The sequence below is a fragment of the Pongo pygmaeus genome, chromosome 22, assembly GCF_028885625.2.
Source record: "Pongo pygmaeus isolate AG05252 chromosome 22, NHGRI_mPonPyg2-v2.0_pri, whole genome shotgun sequence".
In the NCBI taxonomy this organism is placed as follows: domain Eukaryota; kingdom Metazoa; phylum Chordata; class Mammalia; order Primates; family Hominidae; genus Pongo; species Pongo pygmaeus.
The window spans coordinates 57,759,348-57,781,830 of record NC_072395.2 but is presented as its reverse complement, the minus strand read 5'-3'; the positions used below and the strand labels follow the sequence as shown (position 1 = coordinate 57,781,830).

Genomic DNA, 22,483 nt, shown 5'->3' with positions numbered 1-22,483 from the left:
AGTGAAAAACCAAACCAAACAAAAAATCTGAATTCAATCCACATGCTTTGACTTGCAAGGTCTCTTTTCCTCTGGCCAGAAAAAAAAACAGAATTTCTTTTGGAGTTTTTTCTGTCTGCACATGTTGTGCAGTTCCACACAGGGGTCAGCCTGTGGTCTCAGCTGGGTGATGAAGGATGAAAAATACTTGGAATCACTCACCAGCTTTTTCTTTGTGTTTCAGTCTCATTCCCTAATTTGCTTCCTACTGTTAACTTTTCCGAGTCCTCAGATAGTTTTTTATGTGTTATCCAGAGCTTTCCTTGTCTTTAATAAGAATGTAGGCTGGAGAGGGCTTGCTCCATATTGTCAGCATTGGAAGTCTCTTCTTCATTTTTGAAAGGTGTTTTGCTGGGTATAGAAATCTGGGTTTATAGTCTTGAAAGATGTCACTTCATTGTCTTCTGGCTTGCATAGTTTCTACTAACAAGTGTGTTGTACTTCTTATCCTTGTTCCTCTGGGTGTAATATGTATCTTTTTTTTTTTTTGTATTTGCCTTCAAGATGTTTTCTTTGTCTTTGATTTTGAGCAGCTGAATATGGTGTTTTCTTTCTAAAAAAGATTTTTAATCCTGGCTATGGTTTTCTGAACCTGGATGTGTCATGTGGTGTCTTTCATTATACCTGAAAAAAAATTTGCCATTGTTTTTAAAATATTTCTTCTCCCTCATTCTCTCTTCTTCTTCTGTTACTCCAATTACACATATGTTAGACCATTTGAAATCACTCCAGGGCTTCTGCTTGCTCTTTTACGTCTGATGTTTCATTTGTTTGTTTTCCACTTTTTCCTCATGTTTTTTAGCTTGGATAATTTCTGTGGACTTATCTGGAAGCTCACTGCTTCTTTTCTTAGATGTGTTGAGCCTACTCATGAGCCTGTTGGAGGTAGCCTTCCTCTCTAGCATTTTCATTGGACTCTTTCTTAGCATTTCAATCTCTGTGCTGAAGATCCTCACCTTTCCATTCATATTGTTTACTGTTTCCACTAGAACCTTTAACATAAATTTCTCTCTGACAATCCTTGCATCTGAGTCATATCTGAATCTGGTTCTACTGATTTTTGTCTCCTGGTTGTGGTTTTTGTTTTCTTTTTCTTTTTTGTGCCTCATAATTATTTACTGAAAGCCAGTCATTGTATGTGAGACAACAGTATTTCTATCTGGAAATGAACATTCCCCATTAGGTTGTCGTCATGGGGGTTTGAGTCAATCGAGCTAGGAGTTGAGCTGGATTTGAGTTTTGCTGTTGCTGTGGTCACCTTGAGGGTAGCACGACCTTGAACTTGGGGTTAAGGATGGTTTGCTGCAGGACTTTTCTCAATGTGCCTCCTCTGCACCTTTAACTTAGGTCTTCTTTGCATGTCTGCCCTTGAGACAGGGCCTGTTGGTGCCTCTCACTCAGGAGGGCTGCTCTTGCTTGTTTCTCTCTGCCCTGGTCCAGCTCAGTCTCAGGCAGGACTCACATCCTTCAGTCTCGGAGTGGGATTTTTTTCAGTAATCCTGTTCCTTCCCTGGAGATGGAAGACCTCTGAAGGGCTGAGTGTACATATGTTTGAACCCCTCCCTTAGAGGTGGAATTATATTCTTGTTGTTTTCCCCAGCCACAGGTCCCTAGGTGACAGGATTTTCTGCTCCTCTGTCCCTGGCATCTCCAGGCATCTGTTCCATAAGGAAGAACTGTGTGGTGGGGTTTTTTCCCCTACTCCCTACCACAGTGGTGACTGCTCCCCTCCCAGGGTCTCTGCCATCACATATTGCTTCCTCTGGCCTCCTACCTGCTCCAGCCTTTCCTGTGAGTGCCCAGGGTGTGATGTGTGGAAGAGCCTATAAGCAGGGTGAGCCTCCATTGTGTCTCCAGTTCTTGGGGTTCTGTATTCGCACAGAAGCCCACACTTGGTCTTAAGCAATTTTCTAATAAGGTTGTCTGATTCTTCTCGTCCACTTTTACAGCAGCTCCATCTTCCTCCTGTTCCTTGTCAAGGGTGAGCCAATTACCCTGTCTATCCTTGGATTTCAGACTGGTTGATTACATCGCAATTTCAGCTCCCTGATAGATTTAAGAACAGTGATGATTTTGTAGGTCATTCGACGTTTCTGTTTTTAGGTTAGGGGCAATGCTCTTCCCAGATTGCTACATGCTAGGCGGAACCTTACCCTTGTATGATTTTGCCTCAGCTCCCACATCTGTAAAATGGCATGATAATAGTAGCTACCTCCTATCATTAATACATATAAAGGTATAGGGGAATGCAGTTCACATAAGTGCTATGCATTGTCTTCCATTATTATTTTTATTGTTTATATCTCTTTTAATGAATTTGTTACATTGGTTGATTTTTGCTGTATTGCTTTTCTCCCAGTGGTTTGAAAGTTACTTCTAATTTTCTTCAGATTATCCTAATTTTTTTTTCTTTTTTTTTTTGTTGAGACAAAGTCTTGCTCTTGTTGCCCAGGCTGGAGTGCAGTAGCACAATCTAGGCTCACTGAAACCTCCACCTCCTGGGTTCAAGCGATTCTCCTGCCTCAGCCTCCTGAGTAGCTGGGATTACAGACGCCTGCCACCATGCCTGGCTAATTTTTGTATTTTTAGTAGAGACAAGGTTTTACCATGTTGGCCAGGTGGGTAAATTTTTTTCCTTATAAACCACTTTTTCATTGAAATGAAACATACATAGAGAAAAGTGCATACATAATTCGAGCATTTTCATATGTGTTTAAACTCCCATTATTCTATCAACAAATATTAATATCTTTATCTATGTTTTCACCTTGAACCAGACAAGAACTGTAGTGTGCTTGTACTTCCCTTCTTCTTGTCTCCTCCTCCATCTACCCCTTACATCCACTGTGTTACAATCTGCTGGGATTTTAATCCCAGATACTGTATTTTTTTTTTTTTTTACAGTATGCAGTACAAAGTATTTAGTATTAAAATTGACTTTTGCTGGTTTCTTTGCTTACTTTTTTTTTCCAGCCAGGAAACAATACAGAACTCTCAAAGAACTCATCAATCACACTGTAGTTTAAAACCAGTGATGTTCCTGGAGTTGGGTTCCAGATGTTCCTGGAGTTGTGCAGTGCACGGTCCACTCAACAGCACACACTGATCCTGCTTGAATGTCCCTGTCATGAGTTCCATTTGCATTTTGCTGCAGTGAATCCATGATGATTCTTTCAATAAGGATCCGTGGATGGAAAACCCAGTGAATATTTGCATTTCTGAAAATATCTTAAACTTGTCTGTCCTCCCCTTTACCACTTTTTAGACACTGCAAGAACCCTAGAACATGTTAATTCCTCCCACCTCATGCTGTCATTATCACTTATTCTAATTCCACATCTATTTAGAACTCCAGAAGACATTATTATTGTTGTTCTATGCAGTCAGTGTCCATTTAGATTTACCCGGATATGCAGCCTTTTTATTGTTCTTCATTCCTTCCTGTACTTCATACTATCGTCTGGGACCACTTTTCCTCTGCTGAAGAAATCCTTTTAGTATTTATTTTAGTGTATGCTTTCTGGCAGTTAATTCCGCAAACCAAAAAGTGTCTGAGACAGGTCTCAATCAATTTAGAAGTTTACTTTGCCAAGGTTAAGAACAATTCCCGGGAGAAAAAAGCATGGAATCACAGAAACAGCCTGTGGTCTGTGCCTTTCTCCAAAGATGACTCTGAGGGCTTCAGTATTTAAAGAGGAAAAGTGGGCTAGAGGGGAAAGAGGAAGGGTGTGGTCACATGACTGAATGTACATGATGCAAGAGAAAAGGAGCCGGTGGGGAGGAGTCAATTGTGTATTCATCTTATGCCCAGCAAATTGGCGCTTTCCATAAGATAAGGTGAACTTACAGCAGCTACTTGTGGTGATGTTTAACCTTTTATCTCTAGCTATCTGCTTAGAAACTAAAGGAAAGGCAGCTTCTTGGATGATTCAGCTTTCAGCTTAATTTTTTCCTTTTGGCAGAGTGAATTGGGATCCCAAGTTTTTATTTGCCTTTCACATTTCTCTATGATTTGCTTTTTCTGAAATATCTTTATTTCACTTCTGCCTTTATATGATGTTTTCATTCGGTATAAAATTCTATGTAGATTAACTGTTTTCTTTCAGCACTTTGAAGATGTGAATTCCATTGTCACCTGGCTTCCATGGTTCTGTCACAAAGTCAGGTGTAAGTCCTTTAGTTTCTCCTGTATATGTCTAGCTTCTATTCTCTTTGTCTTCGGTTTTCAGCAGCTTTAGTATGTAACCACGTGTTTTTTTAATCTATTCTGATTGACGTTGATAGTATATTTGTAATTTAATCTATTCTGATTGATGTTGATAGTATATTTGTAATCTGTGTTTTGTTACCTTTGATCAACTTTCTTTTTTGAGACAGAGTCTTGCTCTGTTGCCCAGGCTACAGTACAATGGCGTGATCTCAGCTCACTGCAACTTCCATCTCTTGGGTTCAAGCAATTACAGGCACCCACCACCATGCCTGGCTAATGTTTTGTATTTTTAGTAGAGATGGGGTTTCGCCATATTGGCCAGGCTGGTCTTAAACTCCTGACCTCAGATGATCCACCCACCTCGGCCTCCCAAAGTGCTGGGATTACACTGCACCCAGCCTGAATATTTTCTTCTGACCTATCGTTCAGTTCATTAATCATCTCTTTCACTGTGTCTAATCTGTTTCAAACCCATCCATTGAATTTATAACTTCAGCTATTTTTTTTAAATTTCCATTAAATTCTTTATATACCCCACTTCTCTGCTGAACATTTCCATCTTATAATCTATTTTCTTGAACATATTAATCACATTATCTTAAAGTCTGTGTATGATAATGTCAATATCCTGTTGACATGATAATCCCATGGAATTACTCCTACTATATTTATATATATATTTTTTGGTTTTGGATCATTTGTCTCCTGGTTTTCTTTGTACACTTTAAATCTGGATATTGTATATGGAAATATTTTAGTTAATTTGAGGCCCTGGATGATGCTATTTTCCTCTGCATATTTCCTTTTGCTTCGGGCTGGCTGTGGGAAAGAGGGCAGATCAACTTAGTCTGGGATTGAGCCCTTTGGAAGCTTGGTTTCAGACACTGAGAGGGAGGATCTACTCACCCCTCAGCCTTCCTCCCCTATTGCAGCCCTCAGTGCTCTCAGCTGAACGTCTGGGTCACTCATCAGAGTCTCCCTATCTTGTGGGCTGTCACCAATTATTGTCTCTTCAACCCTAGAAGATGCAAAAGCTCTGCTCAGTGTGTCAACCTCTTTCCACTGTGTATGTGAGACTGAATTGTGTCCCCCAGCATTCACATGTTGAAGCCCTGATCTCCAATGTGATTTCATTTGGAGACAGGACCTTTAAAGAGGTGATTAAAGTTAATTGAGGTGATAAGGGTGGGGCCCTAATCCCAGAGGACTGGTGTCCTTGTAAAAGGAGGAAGATACACCAGAGATCTCTCCCTCTCTGCACACACAGCAGAAAGGCCATTGTGAGAACATGCCAAGTTGGCCGCATACAAGCTGGGAGGACAGGCTTCACTGGACACCAACCCTGATGGCTCACTGATTTTGGGCTTCCAGTCTCTAGAACTGTCTGGAGGCTGGGAAATAACTATCAGTGGTTTAAGCTGCCCCGTCTGTATTATTTATTATTATTTTTTTGAGACAGAGTTTCGCTCTTGCTGCCCAGGCTGCAGTGCAATGGTGCTATCTTGGCTCACCACAGCCTCCGCCTCCCAGGTTCAAGCCATTCTCCTGCCTCAGCCTCCCCAGTAGCTGGGATTACAGGCATGCGCCACCACACCTGGCTGATTTTGTATTTTCAGTAGAGATGGGGTTCCTCCACGTTGTTCAGGCTGGTCTCAAACTCCCAACCTCAGGTGATTTGCCTGGCTCAGCCTCTCAAAGTGCTGGGATTACAGGCGTGAGCCACTGCGTCCGGCCCCCAGTCTGTATCTTTTTATGGAAGTCTAGGCTAACACAGGATACTAATCACCAAGTGCCTCAAACGAAAAAAACACTTCCCTTTTTTTTTTGAGGTGGGGGAAGGTCTTTGCCCCTCACAGAAAGACTTGTTTTGGTAGCTATCTGATAGCCTTAAACAGATTTAAAAAATATTTTATACTGATTTTTGGGCTATTTTTGTTGGGTTTGTCTGAGGCAACCAGTCCTCTCTAACTGTAAGCAGAAACGTCTCTGAACGCCTCAGGGATTTCTCCTCACATGCCACGCATCTGTGTCAGTCTTCTCACTCAGCCATTTGATACTCAGGCGCCCTTTCCATTTATGGAGTCAAATATTTCTTTAGTTCAGAGAAATTTCTTATTTTTATTTTTTCTTTGAGATAGGGTCTTGCTCTGTTGCCCAGGCTGGAGTGCAGTGGTGCGACCTTGGCTCACTGCAGCTTCTGCCTCCTGAGTTCAAGCTGATTGTCCAGCCTCAGCCTTCCAAGGAGCCGGAATTACAAGCACACACAATAACACCCAGCTAATTTTTGTATTTTTAGTAGAGACGGGGTTTCACCATGTTGCTCAGGCTGGTTCAACTCCCGACCTCAGTTGGTGATCCGCCTGCCTCAGCCTCCCAAAGTGCTGGGATTACAAGTGTGAGCCACCGTGCCTGGCCTCAGAGATATTTTCTTCAATTCTGTCTTTGATTTTGTCCTGCTTTCCTTTTTTCCACCTTCTCTTGCAGCTCCTGTCAGGTGGATGTAGCCCTTCCTGTACTGATGCCCGGTGTCTTGGCCTTCTGACCTTCCCTCTTTTTTTTTTTTTTTGAAATGGAGTCTCGCCCTGTTGCCCAGGCTGGAGTGCAATGGCACGATCTTAGCTCACTGCAACCTCCGCCTCCTGGGTTTAAGCGATTCTCCTGCCTCAGCCTCCCAAGTAGCTGGGATTACAGGCATGCGCCACCAGGCCCAGCTAATTTTTTTGTGGAGACGGGGTTTCACCATGTTGACCAGGCTGGTCTCGAACTCCTGACCTTGTGATCCACCAGCCTCAGCCTCCCAAAGTGCTGGGATTACAGGCATGAGCCACTGAGCCCAGCCCCGACCTTTCCTCTCTTAACTTCTCCATCATAGGAGAGTCCTGTGAGTTTGTCTCACGGTTCTTTGTGTCCTCAGCCAGGACCCCTCTCCTAGTCAGCACGTGGGTCGAGCTTTCATGTCAGCAATCCTGTCACTCATTTGCCAGTTCCCTGCCTTCTCGTGAGTCTTCTTGTTGGGACCATCGCCAGGTGTGGCGACCCTCTGGAGGGGCTCTGGCCATCTGGGTTCTTTACCCTGTGCTCGTGGTAGGCCACGGTTTTTCCTGAGCTCTGGTTCCTCCGTCCATTCGATCCCCTTTGGCTGTGTCCTTCAGAAACCTCTTGGTGTTCGGTCCACCAGCGGTGCCCTTTGTGTTCCCACAGCTGCGATGGAGCCTTTTTGCATCTTTGCTGTCACATGAAGCATTCGGGGCAGGTCAGAGTGTGGGAGACAGACACAGCATGAATTGAATTCAGACCACCATTGTCTTATAGCCTGGCTTTTTAAAACCTAATGTCATCTGAGCCTCTTTTTCCCTTATCCATGACTGTAGTCACGCATCACTTCGTGACACACCAACTGGCTTAATTTCGAGTGGTAACACATTTGGGTTCTGTGTCTCATGACTTCTAAGCTGTGTGTTTGTCACTTCCACAACACTGAAGCGGGCTGCCATCATCCACAGCCTGCCGGAGTTTACTGTGTGTGTGTGCTACCTACGGTCGTGTTGTTCTATGATTAACGGTGTCTTGGAGTCGATAACTCTCTGAACCCTGCCTGCCCTAGGGCACTTCCAGGGCCAGCAATCTGTGGGCTCTGGGGCGCCACGTCCTCTCGCAAGGGGCTGGTTGCGGAGCCCCCTCCCAGGACAGTCTGAGCTGGCCGCCCACCTCCACATCCTCTGCTGAGGCCCTGGGCTCCAGGTTCCAGAAGGAAGGGACCACACCTTATGACCTGCCTGGGACTGGGGCTGACTCTCAGACCCTCTCCCCGAGAGACTTCAGCCGCCTTCCCCCTCTGAAGTGGGGGCTCTAGCCAAGAAAGTGAATTTTTGAGTAGAAGACGGTTTGTGAAGTTATGGTCCATGAAGACTTGTCTCCATGGCTTTGCGACGTTGCTCAGTTGGCTAAGCCTTTCCCAGGCAGGACAGATACGGCTCAGACGCTTAGGTTCAAATCCAGGCCCTGCCATTTCCCAGCTGAGCCTGTCAAGTGCGGCCTCCCCCGCCTTCGGCCGGGCTCACCATCAGATGAGACCTCCGCCACGCCCCGGTTGGCACCACCCTGGCACTCCTGAGGGACGCAGGGGTGTCTGCCCGCAGGTCCGTTCCATCCGAGGCCCTGGGATCACAGACATGGAGGCCGGGGCGGGCCGGGCATCCCAGGAATGGCGCCCGCAAGTCCTGGGAGGCCGTCCTGCCGGCCCAGCGCTCCAGCGCGTTTCCCGCGTTCCACGCGGTCCCCGTTCCGCCGGCACTGGCGGCGTCCAGCCTGGGTTTGCCCGCGCTCGGCGACGTGGCGGCCTGGCCAAGCTCGGCGCCGCTCACCAGCGCTGACCTGGGGGTGGTTTGACCTCCCAGTGCCTCAGTTTCTTCATAGGTAAAAGGGGTCTTCTTGAGGACGGGTTTGGATGGCCCGGGGCAGCCCCGTAGGACCGATGGCCAAAGGAGCCCGGCCTGGGGCTGACAGGAAACCGCGGCTGCAGGGAGGCGGGTGGCGCCCCCAATCGTCTAGGGTGCTGGCCCGATTCGCGCGGCCTCCGCGGACGGGACCCCGAGGGCCGCCTTCTCCGCTCTGTCCGCGGCTCCTGAGAGGGAACGTCACCCACAGGGTCCTCCCTTCTCCGCCCCAGGTCCCTGCGGCCATGGGCGGCGGCCCCGGCCTCACTTCCCGGCGCCCCAGGAACGCGGTCCCCAGGAAAGGAGTCGGGGCCCGGGCGACGCGGGGAGGCGGGCAGGGGTCCCCAGGGCCCAGACTCCCCGTAAACGCTCCTGGCCCGCGCCCCACAGCGCCCTAGAGCGTCCGCACCCGCCGGGGTCGCGCGGGACCCGCCCCGTGACGCATCTCCAACCGCCCGGAGCCGCGGCCCAGCCTGCGCGCGCCCGACGCCCCGGGGAGCGCGCCTCGTGCACGCGCGCAGCCACGTGACCCCGTGCCGGCCAACGGGAGCGCCGGGATTTGGGGGATAAAGCGCGGCCCCGCGCACAGTTGCGGCGGGAGAACGGCGGGGCCGAGAGCGTGACTCGCCCGCTCCGCGTTGCCTGCCCGCGCCGCTCGCGCAGCCATGTCCGAAGAGAAGCCCAAGGTAAGCGCGGCGCCCCCGCCCGCACGCGCGTCCATCGCGGGCGTCCCGGGCGCCTCCGCCGCCGCGCGCCGCTCCCGCGGCCCTAGGAGACCGCGGCGCCCACGGGGACCCGCGCTCAGGCCTGCGGCGCCGCCCGCGCCCCCGCCCCTCCCCCGCTCCCGTCCGGCCGCGCAGCTCCCCTCCCCCGCCCGGCGGCGCTCGGCGGCGCGCCCCGCCCCCAGCCCGGCTCCGCCCCCAGCCCGGCTCCGCCCCGCTCCCCGCCCCCGCCAGGCTCCGCCCCCGCCCTCTAGCGCCCCGCCCCTAGGTGGGCCTGCCCAAGGCGCGCCCCCCTCCCCCCCGCGAAGCGCGCTGTGCCGCGAGCTCCGCCCCCTCCGGGCTTGGCCACGCCTCCGCTCCACGCCCGTCTCCTCCCCAGCTGGGACGGCGCGCGCCTAGTGCCTCCTTGACCGCCGGGTGTCGGGTGTCGGGCGCCGCGCTGCTGCTCCTGCCGAGCGCGGCGCCCTCGGATCCCGCCCCGGCAGTGTCCCCGAAGCGTCTTTGCGTGGTCTTCTCCTGAGTCATTGCGGGGTGGGGTCGCCCTCTCCCCCGGCATCGCTCTGGGTGCGGGATCCCGTGTCGAGTGCACGGAGTCGTCTCAGGAACAAGCGTCTGTGGTTACCCCCGAGGGGCGCGCTCTGAGGGGCCTGGCTCCTGTGAGCAGCACTGCCGTCCTTCCAGGGCGCCCATCGCGCCCCCGGTATTCACCCACTTCGCATCGCGTCCCGGCCATCGCGTCCGCCAGTGTGCGCCCACCCCTCTCCTTCGTGTCTCCCCAATCGTGCCCCCAGTGTGCACCCACTCCCACCCATCGCGCCCAGTGTGCGCCTCCATCGCGTCCCCCGGTGTGCGCCCACTCCTCCCCATCGCGCCCCCTGGTGTGCGCCCACGCCTCCCAATGGTGTGTGCCCGCTCCTCCCCATCATGCCGCCTGGTGTGCGCACACCCTTCCCCATCATCGCGTCCCTGGTGTGCGCCCACCCCTCCCTATTAAGTCGCCCTCTCCATCACACCCCCAGTGTGTGCCCACCACCCCCGTCGCGTCCCCCAGTGTGCGCCCACCCCCTCCATCGCGTCCCCCTTTCCATCACACCCCCAGTGTGCGCCCACCCCTCCCCGTCACCCCCTCCACGATGTGCGCCCACCCCTCCCCATCACGCCCCTTAGTGTGCCCACCCCTCCTTATCATGCCCCATGGTGTGCGCCCACCTCTCTGCATTGCGCCTTCCCCGCCATGCGCGCCCACCCCTCCTTATCCAGCCTTGGGTGGGCTTTAGTCTCCCCCATTGCTACGCTGGGGTGTGCCTCTCTCCAGTCTCAGTCCTGGGGTATGCACCCTGCGTTCAGGTGCACTGGCCATTCCTTCTCGGGAGGGTCTGTAGTCGCGTTCTCCAGTGTTCATAAAAAGAGAACCTTTCCGAAGCCCTTGGTGTGCACTGTTGTCCTCTATGTTACATCCCAGTGGAAGATAGAGCTAAAGGCTCTGTAAGGAGGTTGTCTCTGATACTGGCCTGGTCCTGGAGGTGACCACTCTCCCTTTACAGATGAGGGTGGAGGCTCAGTGCCAGACACTGGCGGGAAGTGGGATGGAACCGTCCGGAACCATGGTCGCGGCCTGTGTGGAAGTCTGCACTCTGCTTGCTGTGGTCAGACTCCAGGGAAACCTGCCCTATCCAGATGGCATTTGGAGTGACCTTTGCTTTTTACATTTTGACTCCAGTGAAATCAAAGTTCTCCCACTCTGGAGTTGTTTGAATATTTAAATACTTGTTAAAACTAGGCCAAATATAAATGTCCTTTCTTTATGTTTTTGTAGGTGGCTTCCTCTTAATGAAGAGTAAATGTAATAAAATACATATGATATTCATTTTCTCAGCAGTATTTACACTTAGCTCTGCCATGTGGTCAATTTCAGGCTCCAATTCCGTTGAAAACAGTTGTTTAATTCCAGAATGACTGAGTGGCTGCCACCTCACAGGCCCCACTCCTGGTGGGTCCCCTCTGAGCCCATGTGGGAGCAGCTCTGCCCTCTGGGGCTCTGAGGAAGGGGAAGAAGTGGACTCTGGGGCCCAGTGGTGCTGGAAAGAAGAGCTTTTGGGTCAGGCAGGAGAATGGTTCTGACTTCCCTGGGTAGCTGAGGTGGAGGATTGACTGTAGCAAACTGAGGCCCATGTTTTTAGGGCTTCACTTTTTAACTCACGAGTTCACTTGCTTATTAGGAATTCACCAGGGGTCTGGGACAGATCGTCATTCCTGGTGTCCATCTGTTTGGAGCAGAGGCACTGTGGCCGGCCCTGCTCTGCCCCAGCCTCTCCCGGGGCTGCAGCCATTACCCTGTGGGGGCACGTCTGGGCCCTGCATCTGTGCCTTTGAACACACTCATACCTTCCTTCCCTAAAGAAGCCAGTGCATTCTCATGCTTGGGGAAGTGAAGGGGGCTCATGCAGGGGTCCCCACTTCCATCCTGCCTGGAGCTGTTTGCATGCTCTTCCTTCCTAGGCCAGTTTTCCCTGCGCTGGAGGCCACATTCGGGATGCGGGGATGGGGATGTGCCAGCTCACCACTCAGGCTGCTGCCAAGCCACTGGCATCCCAGGAGTGGGCAGGGGTGTCTGGCCCAAGACTGGAGTTGGGGGGTGAGTGCCGCCCCAGGACACGCACCTTCAGGCTCGCAGCTGGAGGCCCTCACTGCCGAGGCCCCTTGCCGGCCACTCTAGCTACCTTGACAGAGCACCATACCTCCCCAGGGTCTCCAGGAACCAAGCATGGGTGCAGTCCCCGGGTTCACCCTCAGGCGAGCCTTCTACATCCCACTCCCTGTATTTAGGCATCGCTGGGACAGCTGTCCCTCTCCCAGCCAGGGAAGGAAAGGAGAAGTGGAGAGAAAAGGCATGTGATGTACAGTGCTCCCTGAGGGCAGCAGCTCAGCATGGGATGAAAGGGTACCAGGACGCTCCAGACTTGACTTTCAGAGTGAGCCGGAGGGCCCTGCCTCATTGCTTCACTCACAAACGACTTTATCCCAGCAGTGCAGGCCGGCAGAGGGGTGCCCCACTTTTCTGCTCAGACTGAGCTGCCCCGAAGTTGGCTCCCAGTCTCTTGACGTCAACTTTTTGCCTCAACTCAAAATGCATTTTCAGGCAACAAGACACCCCGATTGTGCCATTGTTGAGTAGCTTCAAGTATGGCATGAATTAAAAAATAAAATAGTACCACCTACTGCCGCTCAGATAGGACAGTTTGAAACCAGAAAGTACTCGGAGGTGGCTTCCCTCACATTAGCCGATGTCAGGGCAGTGAGAAGGAGCCTGGCCACCTGCTGTGGGGAGTGGCTGTCCTCATTTGGATTCCCGAAGTCACCACTTGAATGTCCCATAGGGTTCCTCTGAGTCACATGTTTTCTTCTGTTTTTGGTTTCTTTTACTAGTGCTGTATAGCTGCATGACTTTTGGATATGTATTTTTACTGGTTTCATGAGAATTTTTTTAAAAAGAGGTGGGGTCTTGCTATGTTGCCCAGGCTGGTCTCAAACTCCTGGGCTTAAGCCATCCTCCCACGTCACTTCCCAAAGTGCTAGGATAACAGGTGTGAGCCACCGTGCCCAGCCCACAAGAATAACTTTAAAATAAAGATGGATTTTCTCTTATTTTTCCCTAGACTTACTAAACAGGTTTTTTTCTTTGAATTAACAATGTCAGAGAACCATAGACTTGCATTGTTTTACACATGGATGCTTAACAAATGGAAGTTAAAAGTAAATTCTGTGTAAAAAATAAAACCATCACAAGTGACTCTGAATTGCTGGAGAATTTTAAGAATTAGGTTGGTTTTAATGACTTTGAAAAGCCAACAATTACCTAAAGACTTGCCCTTTCAAGTCACGGTTATTTTGAGACACGGTTTTGAGGCGAGTCTCTGGTGTCTTCTGCAGGAGGGCGTGAAGACAGAGAATGACCACATCAACCTGAAGGTGGCCGGGCAGGACGGCTCCGTGGTGCAGTTCAAGATCAAGAGGCACACACCGCTGAGCAAGCTGATGAAGGCCTACTGCGAGAGGCAGGTGCGGCGCCTCGCTCCCCCGCAGGGCCTCCCCATGTGCGCGCTGGTCCTGTGCGTTCCAGGCATCCCCAGAGCACGAGCGTCGGGGCTGGACCCAGATGCAGCTGCTCGAGGCACCCTCTTCATGGATGGGCAGGCGGGGGCTTGTGCTGTAAACTTGGTCCAGGCTGGGCTTGCCCCCCATGGCCTTTTATAAGGTGGAGAGACCTAGAGGCTCAGAGAAGTGTGGTGGGTTTTTCTTCCTGACAGGGCGGCTGCCCAGGGTGCTGTGTTCTCCATGGGGTACTAACATCTGTGAAGTCTGTGATGCTGAAGGCTCTTGGGGGCCCTGCTCAGGTCTGGCCATTCTGGGGCTGCTGGTGGCATGTGCCTCATGCCGCTGTCACCCCGTCCTCGCGTATGAGCTGGCGTGACCCTGGAGAGACACCGCCCTCATCTGCAGTGTGGTTTTTCCATTTTGTTAGGAAAGTCAAGAAAGTGCGTGATTCTTTCCCCTTCTTCCCCAGTTTCAGGATAATGAGCTGCCTCACTGGCAGTGCCCAGCTGGGTGGATGCCTTCTGGCTGCTGTGTGTGACGTGGTGTGTGTGTGTGTCTGTTGTTCTTGGTAATGCTGTGGAGGACTCACCCTGGGCCAGGGGGTCCCTCTCTAGGCCACTTTTATGGGCTTTGCCCACCAGCTGCTGCCTGGTGTGTCGGGGGCCCGGCCGTGCAGCCAGGTGCCCTTCCCCAGGGAGCCCTGCTTGCCTGAGTGGGACCTAGAGGCTGCTTTTCTTCAGCCGCTTTGAAAATACAGCAACTCGTTGCCCTTTTATTTTACTCTTTTGCCTGTGGATTTTCAGTTAGATTTCCTCCTCTTTCCCTCCCACTTTGGGTACCCTGCTCCTAGGGGCAGTCACTGGCGACCGCCTTGCATTCTTTATTGGCACGTAGCCCCTCTGACTTCCTTTCTTCGTGTTTGCTGATGGCAGATCTTATTTTCACCTGCAAAAGGTGAGACTGAGCTTCCAGACATGCAGGTCCCGGTCTTCCCAGCAGAGTCAGTGGCCTGGCGCCGTGCAGGCCCCGTGATCCAGCCTCTGCCTGGTGCTGGACCCTAGCCCTTGTTGGAGTTTGTGCTGCCTGGGCTCATGGCCACTGTGTGTGTGACTTCCCGGGTGCCCACGTTCTCTGCACTGCGGGATGGCAGGTGTGTGGGGCTGTGTACATGTGGTGGGGGCTCTGCCGTTCCCCCTGCTCTCCCGGAGCTCCCCTCCTGCCCCACCTGCACTGCTGCTTGTGAGGCTGGCTGCTCAGCCGTGGTCCAGGGCCTCCTGTTCAAATCCTTCTAGAAACTTGGGTTCTCTCTTGGGTGTTTCCTGGATTAGTCCTCCTCCCTTTTGTGTTTTGTGGCGGAGCACATCCTTCAGGGTCTTGTCAGAACGGGCACAGAAGGGCAACGTCTTTGAGACACTGCATGGCTGAACGTGACTTTTGCTTTTATAAACCTTCACACTTCAGTATGTGGCTGCACGTAATATTCTCGGTTGAAACTCTTTTTTTTTTTCTTTTTTCTTTCAGAGGTCAGCCATGAGAATAGCTCCCAGTGTTAAAAGTGAAAAGCTCACCAGGCATGGTGGCTTACGCCTGTAATCCCAGCACTTTGGGAGGCTGATGTGGGAGGATCACTTGAGGTCAGGAGTTCAGTGCCAAGCCTGGGCAACACAGGGAGACCCTGTCTCTATGAAACATTAAAAAAAAATTAGCCAGGTGTGGTGGTGCACGCCTATAGTCCCAGCTACTCAGGAGGCTGAGGTGGGAGGATTGTTTGAGCCCAGGAGGTGGAGGCTGCAGGGAGCTGAGGTCATATCAGTCATATCACTGCTCCAGCCTGGGTGACAGAGCAAGACCCTGTCTCAAAAAAAAAAAAAAAATGGTGAGAAGTTCAGTGGATTCTGATTCTCTGTGCTTTGTTTGTAACTTGGTTTTTCCCTAGAAGTATCTGGGACCATATTCTGGCATTCCAGTGTTCCCTTATGTGCCTCAGAGGTGGGTGATTTTCTCACTCATGCTGCTGGGTACTTTATGGGTCTGGACGTTTATTTTTATTCAGGAAATATGCCTTATGTTAGTTCTCTGATAATTTGTGTCCTTCTCCAGACTCTGTTCCCTCTTTTTGGAGTTCCTGTTCCTCCTGCTGCTCATTGTCCTAGGTATTTTAAATTTGATAATTTTTCTCCCATTTTGCTTTGGGCTTTATTGTTGTATTTGGGCTCATTTCCGGGAGGTCATTTCAACTTTATCTTTCCACTTTCTGTGGACATTCTCATCTCTGTCATGATTTTTAATTTCCAAAAGTTCTTTTTTCTTTCTGTTCTTTGAGTGTTCTTTTTTTCTCAGTAGCAATTTATTTATTTTTTTGAGACAGGGTCTCACTCTGTCCCCCAAGCTGGAGCGCAGTGGTGTGATCATGGTTCACTGCAGCCTTGAGCCCTGGGGCTCAAGTGATCCTCCCACCTCAGCCTTCCGAGTAGGTGGGACTCCAGGTACACGCCACCACGCCTGGCTCATTTTTTTATTTTGTGGAGATGGGGTCTCCTTATGTGGTCCAGGCTGGTCTCGAATTCCTGGGCTCAAGCGATCCTTCTGCCTCGGTCTCCCAAAGTGCTGGGATTACAGGTGTGAGCCACCACACCCATCCTAAGTAGCAATTGATTGTTTTCTGAAGGTAGTAGTATTTTTTACTTCCCATAGAATTTGAATCGTGAGTGTAGGTGTGTGTGGTGTATGTCTGTGTCTTTGTGCATGTGTGTGTATGTGTGGGTGTGTGCATGTGTGTGCATGTGTATGTGTGGGTGTGTGCATGTGTGTATGTGCATGTGTGTGCATGTGTGGGTGTGTGCATGTGTGTGTATGGGTGTGTGCATGTGTGTATGGGTGTGTGCATGTGTGTGCACATGGGTGTGTGCATGTGTGGGTGTGTGGGTGTGCATGTGTGTGCATGTGTATGTGTGTATGGGTGTGTGCGTGTGTGTGGGTGTGTGCATGTGTGCATGTGTGTGCACATGTGTGTGTATGTGTGTGCATGTGTGGGTGTGTGCATGTGTGGGTATGGGTGTGTGCATTTGTGTGTGTGGGTGTGTGCATGTGTATGTATGTGTGGGTGTGTGCATGTGTGGGCCTGTGTTGGGAGTGTTCTCCTGCCTCCTTCCTGTCCGTTCTCCTCTGCACTCCTCCCCTCCTCTCTGGGCTGCTGCACAGTGAGCCTTTCCCTAACTGCTGTCACGCAGGCTGACTTCTGTGCAAGCATGGAGCACCGAGAAGCTGCTGAAAAGCTGTGTACATGGATGGCTGTGCTGCCAGGGCTGTGCATCCACATGGGGTGATCTGTCTGGATTGCAGGTTCTGGAGGCACCCAGATGCTACAGTTTGAGAGTTGAGTCCTCCAGGCTCCGGCCAGCCTCCTGGGGGCACATCTGGAGGGGAGAGGGGGCTTGGCGCACAGTGTTGAGGGCACGTGCTTTCATAGGCCTGTTTCTGCTCTGCGCCTGGATCTCTGCACCCACCTCTTCAGAAAGCAGATCTCCTGTGTGCTGCTGTGGGAGGCACAGGGTTGTGGGGGTCCTGCCTGAGGGGTCTGCATGTGAACTTCCAGGCAGCTGTTCAGAATCAGCCGCCTGCCACAGCTCTGCCTCACAGGTCGGGGTGTGCCCAGTCCCTCCGCCGTAGGATCCTAGTCTAGTGTCCATCAGACCACCAGTGTCCATGCCTCAGTAGCCTCTGGCTCAGCCCAGCATTGACATCTCTGCCCATCCCCGCTCCCATTTTCTTTGTCCTTCCTGTTTGTGCCTTTTTCATTTACGTCATTCAGTGGGGTTTCAGGAGGGAGCAGAGATGCACGTTTTAACCCCGTCTGTCCTGTTTCAGTTAAATCAGAACTGCTCGTTGAGTAAATGTTTCTGCCCCTTACCACATTTCTCCGTTCCCTCAGGACGCAGAAAGGCTGCGTGCTCTCCTTTCTGCTGCCCTCCTCAAGGCCAAAGTCACGGTGGTGACTGCTCCCCGGCCTCACGCAGCCTTCTTATCTGTCCCTCATTGGCACACAACCTGTTCCTTGCTGAGAACTTTGTAAAGGGGGGAAGGGGGGAAGTAGTGGTGCCAGCATTGTAGAAGTTCTACCCGGCTTCTGGAAGAAGTGGGAGGGATGACCCAGGGCAGGTCAGGGCACCAGGACAGAGGAGATTCAGTGTTTGAATTGACCATTCCACGCGGCCACTGCACTGAGAAACTTCGATTGAAAAGCTAGCCACTGGAAGGTTAGTATTCACCGGGCGGCTGATTTACCCTCCTCTGGCACATCACCAATGCTGGTCCAGCTTGTTTCCTGCTCCTCAGAGACCTCCTGGCTGACAGCTGTCTGAGCTAGCATCACTGTGACACGTTACCCTTCCTCACCTGGGTTTCGTATGTAAAGAAAGGGTGGATTTTAGAGGCAGATGAGTTTGGATGTTAGTCTAGGACATCTCTTGTTTTCTGGTGTTTGAAGGAAAGTCAGCTTTCCTTCTGCCATGGACAACTTACCTATCTGCTTTGAAACTGAACTGCCACTGATTTGGCTTTAAGAAGTTCCCAGTATGCAATGGTGTAACAAAACCTGGGTTGAAAATGAGCTGTTTTAGCTGATCAGAGAGAAGATGGTAGAAAAGTGGGTTCTGAAAGCAGTGGTGTCAGGCACCGTGTGAAAGAGATTGTAGGCCCACTGGTGAGTTTTTAATACTGAGCTGGATCATAAATCTGCATATCAGAATGCTGATACTTGGATTAAAATATTTGATTTTTGAATTAAGCTGTATCTGGAAATATTTAATGGCCACTGCTTTTCCTTTTCAGGGCTTGTCAATGAGACAGATTAGATTCAGGTTCGACGGGCAGCCAATTAATGAAACTGACACTCCAGCACAGGTATGGAGCTGGCTTCGCATGGTTGCAGGGCGACTTCGGATTTGCATGGGGTAACTGCCATTTGGGATACGCTTGTTTGAGAATCGTAGATGGGAGCTCATACAGAATGCCTTCCTTTTTTTCCTTAATGATATTATTAGATTATTTATTTTTCAAATTTTAAATTTAAATTTTCAAATGAGAAACTGCTTTGCAGACATCACTTGCTGTTTGGAGATGGAGCCAAGTGCTGGGCCCATCCTCACTGTAAGGGAAGTGGGGGTGCAAGGACCACTCAGTGGCCCCTTCCCACTCATTGTCTGGACACTTGCTGTTGTAGCCCGTGTGCAGCTCAGGGGCCAGCTGGATGCTTGTGTCCTTTAAGCATCTTGCACAAGTGACGTGGGTGGGCAGAATGTGCCATAACACCTGATTATCAGTCTGCACAGCTTGTTTCTCTCAGGCACATGCAGAAATGAATGAGATTTCATCTGTCATGTTGCAGGGCATCATACTGTCGTGGAAAGAGCTTTGGACTTGGAAACAGACTTTTTTTTTTTTTGGAGACGGAGTCTCGCTTTGTTGCCCAGGCTAGAGTGCAGTGGCGCGGTCTCGGCTCACTGTGCAAGCTCTGCCTCCCGGGTTCACGCCATTCTTCTGCCTCAGCCTCCCGAGTAGCTGGGACTATAGGTGCCCGCCACCACTCCTGGCTAATTTTTTTGTATTTTTAGTAGAGACGGGGTTTCACCATGTTAGCCAGGATGGTCTCAATCTCCTGCCTCGGCCTCCCAAAGTGCTGGGATTACAGGCATGAGCCACCGCGCCTGGCCGAAACAGACTTTTTTAAAAAACTTGGTTCAAGTTGCAGCTCTTGTCATTTGTCAGCTGATGGCCCCGTGACCAAGCGTCACTTCATTTTGTGGAGTCTCAGTTTTGTCTGTCCATAAATGAAAGCAATACCTGCTTTTTCTCCCTTTCAAGGTTGTGAGAATCCACTGGAATGTTTTATGTGGAAATATTTTTGCAAAACATTTAAGATTTTAAATATTTAATATTCAGTATTTAATAAATATTGAAAACATCTTTGCAATAAGTATCCATTTCTAGCTACTTTAGGAAATCTACACACCGCTGAGACAGTGGCAGCTCTGGGAGTGTTCACCAGGGAGAAGCTGCTGAGAGCAGCTGAGCAGGGAGGGCCTCGTGGAGTCTCCGGGGCCTGACTGGGGGTCAGGGGGCAGGCTGTGGACAGGTGGACTGAGAGGCAGAGGGAGCCCTGCCTGGGGGCTCTCCCTCCAGCCCATAGTGTCGGTGGCAGGGTGAGGGTGGCCGACAGCCCTGATGGGACTCCTTTCCATCTGGGAGCATGACTGCTTCCGGCCTTGCTGAGTCTGTGTAGGAACTGGCAGACAGAAGCTTCCTCTTGCTTAGAGGATGGAAGAAGATCAGGGTGGGTGTTTTGTGCCCACTGTGTCGGGAGGAGAGAAGTGAGCGGTGGTGTTTCACTACCTTGCCTGGGCTTTGAATGGGGAGGGGCGGGGAGAAGCCGGCAATGGACCCTTACTTGACGGGCCCTTCTGTGAGCTGGGGGCTTTGGCTTTCATGGCATGGTCCCCCGCACTTGGTATAAAGCGCAAGTCTCCTGTGGGTCCTAGGACTCAGTGCTGCTAATCAGATGTTCTTAATTAGAATCTGATTTTGTGTAATTTTCAGTAAGAATTTTAGACATTTCAGTTTATCTTCTAGACTCAGTTTTTCTCTCAGTTAACATTTTAGCTTTGAATCTGCTTTTGTGAGTTTTGTTAGGGGAAGCTTGCTGAACTGTAAGGGCTGTAGTGAGCATACAACAATGCCTCTTCCATGCATGCTGAGCTGCAGTGAGGGGACGGACAAGAGCCAAGGTGTGACCAGGTGATGTCGCTAGTGTCAGGGGACACTCATGCCAGCGAGGATCTTCCCACTCTCTGATGAAAACTAACAGGCTCCCCTCTCTCTCGCTGTGCCTATTGTGACAACCATGACAGCTGGAGATGGAGGACGAGGACACCATCGACGTGTTCCAGCAGCAGACAGGAGGTGCGCCGGAGAGCAGCCTGGCAGGGCACAGTTTCTAGGGGGCCTGTCCCCATCCCAGGCCGTCCGTCCTCGCTTTGCTGTTGAATGGTGAGCACGTGACCATGCCGACCACAAAGGCGTCTGCGGAAACTCGAGGACATTCACCACAATGATTTTCCTCTCTTTGATGTACTTCAAGTGCAACTCAAAACTATATCTGCAGGGATGAATCTGTAACTTAAATTGGGCCAATCAGAATTGTTATCTTTGTTCAGGTAAAATGAGTTGCAAGATATTTTGGGTTTTTTTGTGTGCTCATTTGTGTTTTTCCCCCCCTCCTAAAACATTTTTTTAACCCCAAAATTATAGCCTGAATGTTCGCTTTTAGTCTGGCCAGGGATCTGACTCCTGAGTTGGTTGCCTCTCCCCTGCTCACTCCAGTCACATAGAGAATTGGTGTTTCCTGCAGTGGGGATGCAGCTGTTGGACAGGTATTGGGGGCAAGGTTGGTAGGGAGGGCAGACTGTCACTTGCTGTTACAGGCACAGGTGATTAAAATGCTAAATATTGCAAATTTAAGCTTTGTCAGTATATGGAAAAGTTGAAGGGAAAATACTGGAATGCTTCTTCGAAGGTTAAAAAATAACCGAGTCTTTTGGTAATTTGACCCCACATGCTCTCTGGCCCTCAAGCATGTAACCTCGGGGTCTGAGGCCCAGGACCCACCCCCCTGCCACCCCTCCCACCCCACTCCCTGCTCAGTACCTGGCGTTGGTACACAGGCAAGGATTGGCACAACCAAAATTGGCCTTTTTCTCCCTCTTAATATTGAAGAAATTCCCACATTTCTCATTTGGTAATGGTGTTGTGGCCTCAGATTTCTTCTAGTATTTGCTTCTGATGAATAATTATGGTCTATACATAAAAAACTAAGATTAAGTATTGCTGAATTTGCAGTTAACGTTGTCGTATATACGAGCTACTTCCAAGTGTGGTTACAAATGAACCCATGGAATGATGACTTCATGTTCTTCTCGTGGGTTTGTGCCGTGCTGCTTTCCAAATATGTATTGAATTTATGCATTAGTCTGGTGATTTCAGTTCTGTGAAATATTTTGGGATCTATACCAATTAAACATTTTCATAGTTCTGCCTATTGTCCTTCCCTGAGGCTCCATTGCTGCTTGGTGGCCATTCTCTGCCTTTTTATAGTCACCTGAACAACGACCCATCATCTCTTGCTTGCTTGAAATCTTGCTGAAATGTTCTCATTTCCTGTTTGCTGTATGGGCTCGGGTGGGATGTTTGTTGGCTCTGTTGTGTTTATTCACCAATTTGTACATTATTTGTTGTCCTTTACTACTGTAAACAGTAAATATAGTTTGGTATTCTGTCTCTTGGCTTCTACTAAACACTGCATTTGAAGGTTGGGGCATGCTGGTACAATTCAGTGTTTGAATTGACCATTCCACGCGGCCACTGCACTGAGAAACTGATTGAAAAGCTAGCCACTGGAAGGTTAGTATTCACCTGGCAGCTCATTTCCCCTCCCCTGGCACATCACCGATGCTAGTGCAGCCTTCTTCCTGCTGAGGGATGCATCCTCTCCTCAGAGACCTCCTGGCTGACAGCTATCTGAGCTAGCATCACTGTGACATGTTACGCTCCCTCTCCTGGGTTTCGTACGTAAAGAAAGGATGGATTTTAGAGGCAGATGAGCTTGGGTGTTAGTCTAGGACATCTCTCATTTTCTGGTGTTTGAATGTAAGTCGGCTTTCCTTCTGCCATGGACAACTTACCTATCTGCTTTGAAACTGAACTGACATTGATTTGGCTTTAAGAATTTCCCAGTATGCAATGGTGTAACAAAACCCAGGTTGAAAATGAGCTGTTTTAGCCCATCAGTTGAGTGAACCCAAGGTGAAGAAAGATGGGCAGCTGTGGAGATGGAACACGTGATTCACTTGCACCAGGAAGAGTGCACGGATTAAGGCACAATACAGAGATGGGGACATCTGCCAGATTCCCTAGGCAGCCTGGGGCAA

At 50.4% G+C, this 22,483-nt stretch overlaps 1 protein-coding gene across 1 annotated transcript; it reads left to right on the top strand.

The window, feature by feature from the left end:
* Window positions 1-540: 540 nt before the first annotated feature.
* Window positions 541-21,833, top strand: SUMO3 (small ubiquitin like modifier 3). Its single transcript, XM_054468539.1, has 4 exons — window positions 541-9,371; window positions 13,338-13,466; window positions 18,333-18,404; window positions 20,408-21,833. The coding sequence occupies exons 1-4, from the start codon at window positions 9,351-9,353 to the stop codon at window positions 20,495-20,497; spliced, it is 312 nt and encodes a 103-aa protein (XP_054324514.1). The 5' UTR covers window positions 541-9,350; the 3' UTR covers window positions 20,498-21,833.
* Window positions 21,834-22,483: the final 650 nt, after the last annotated feature.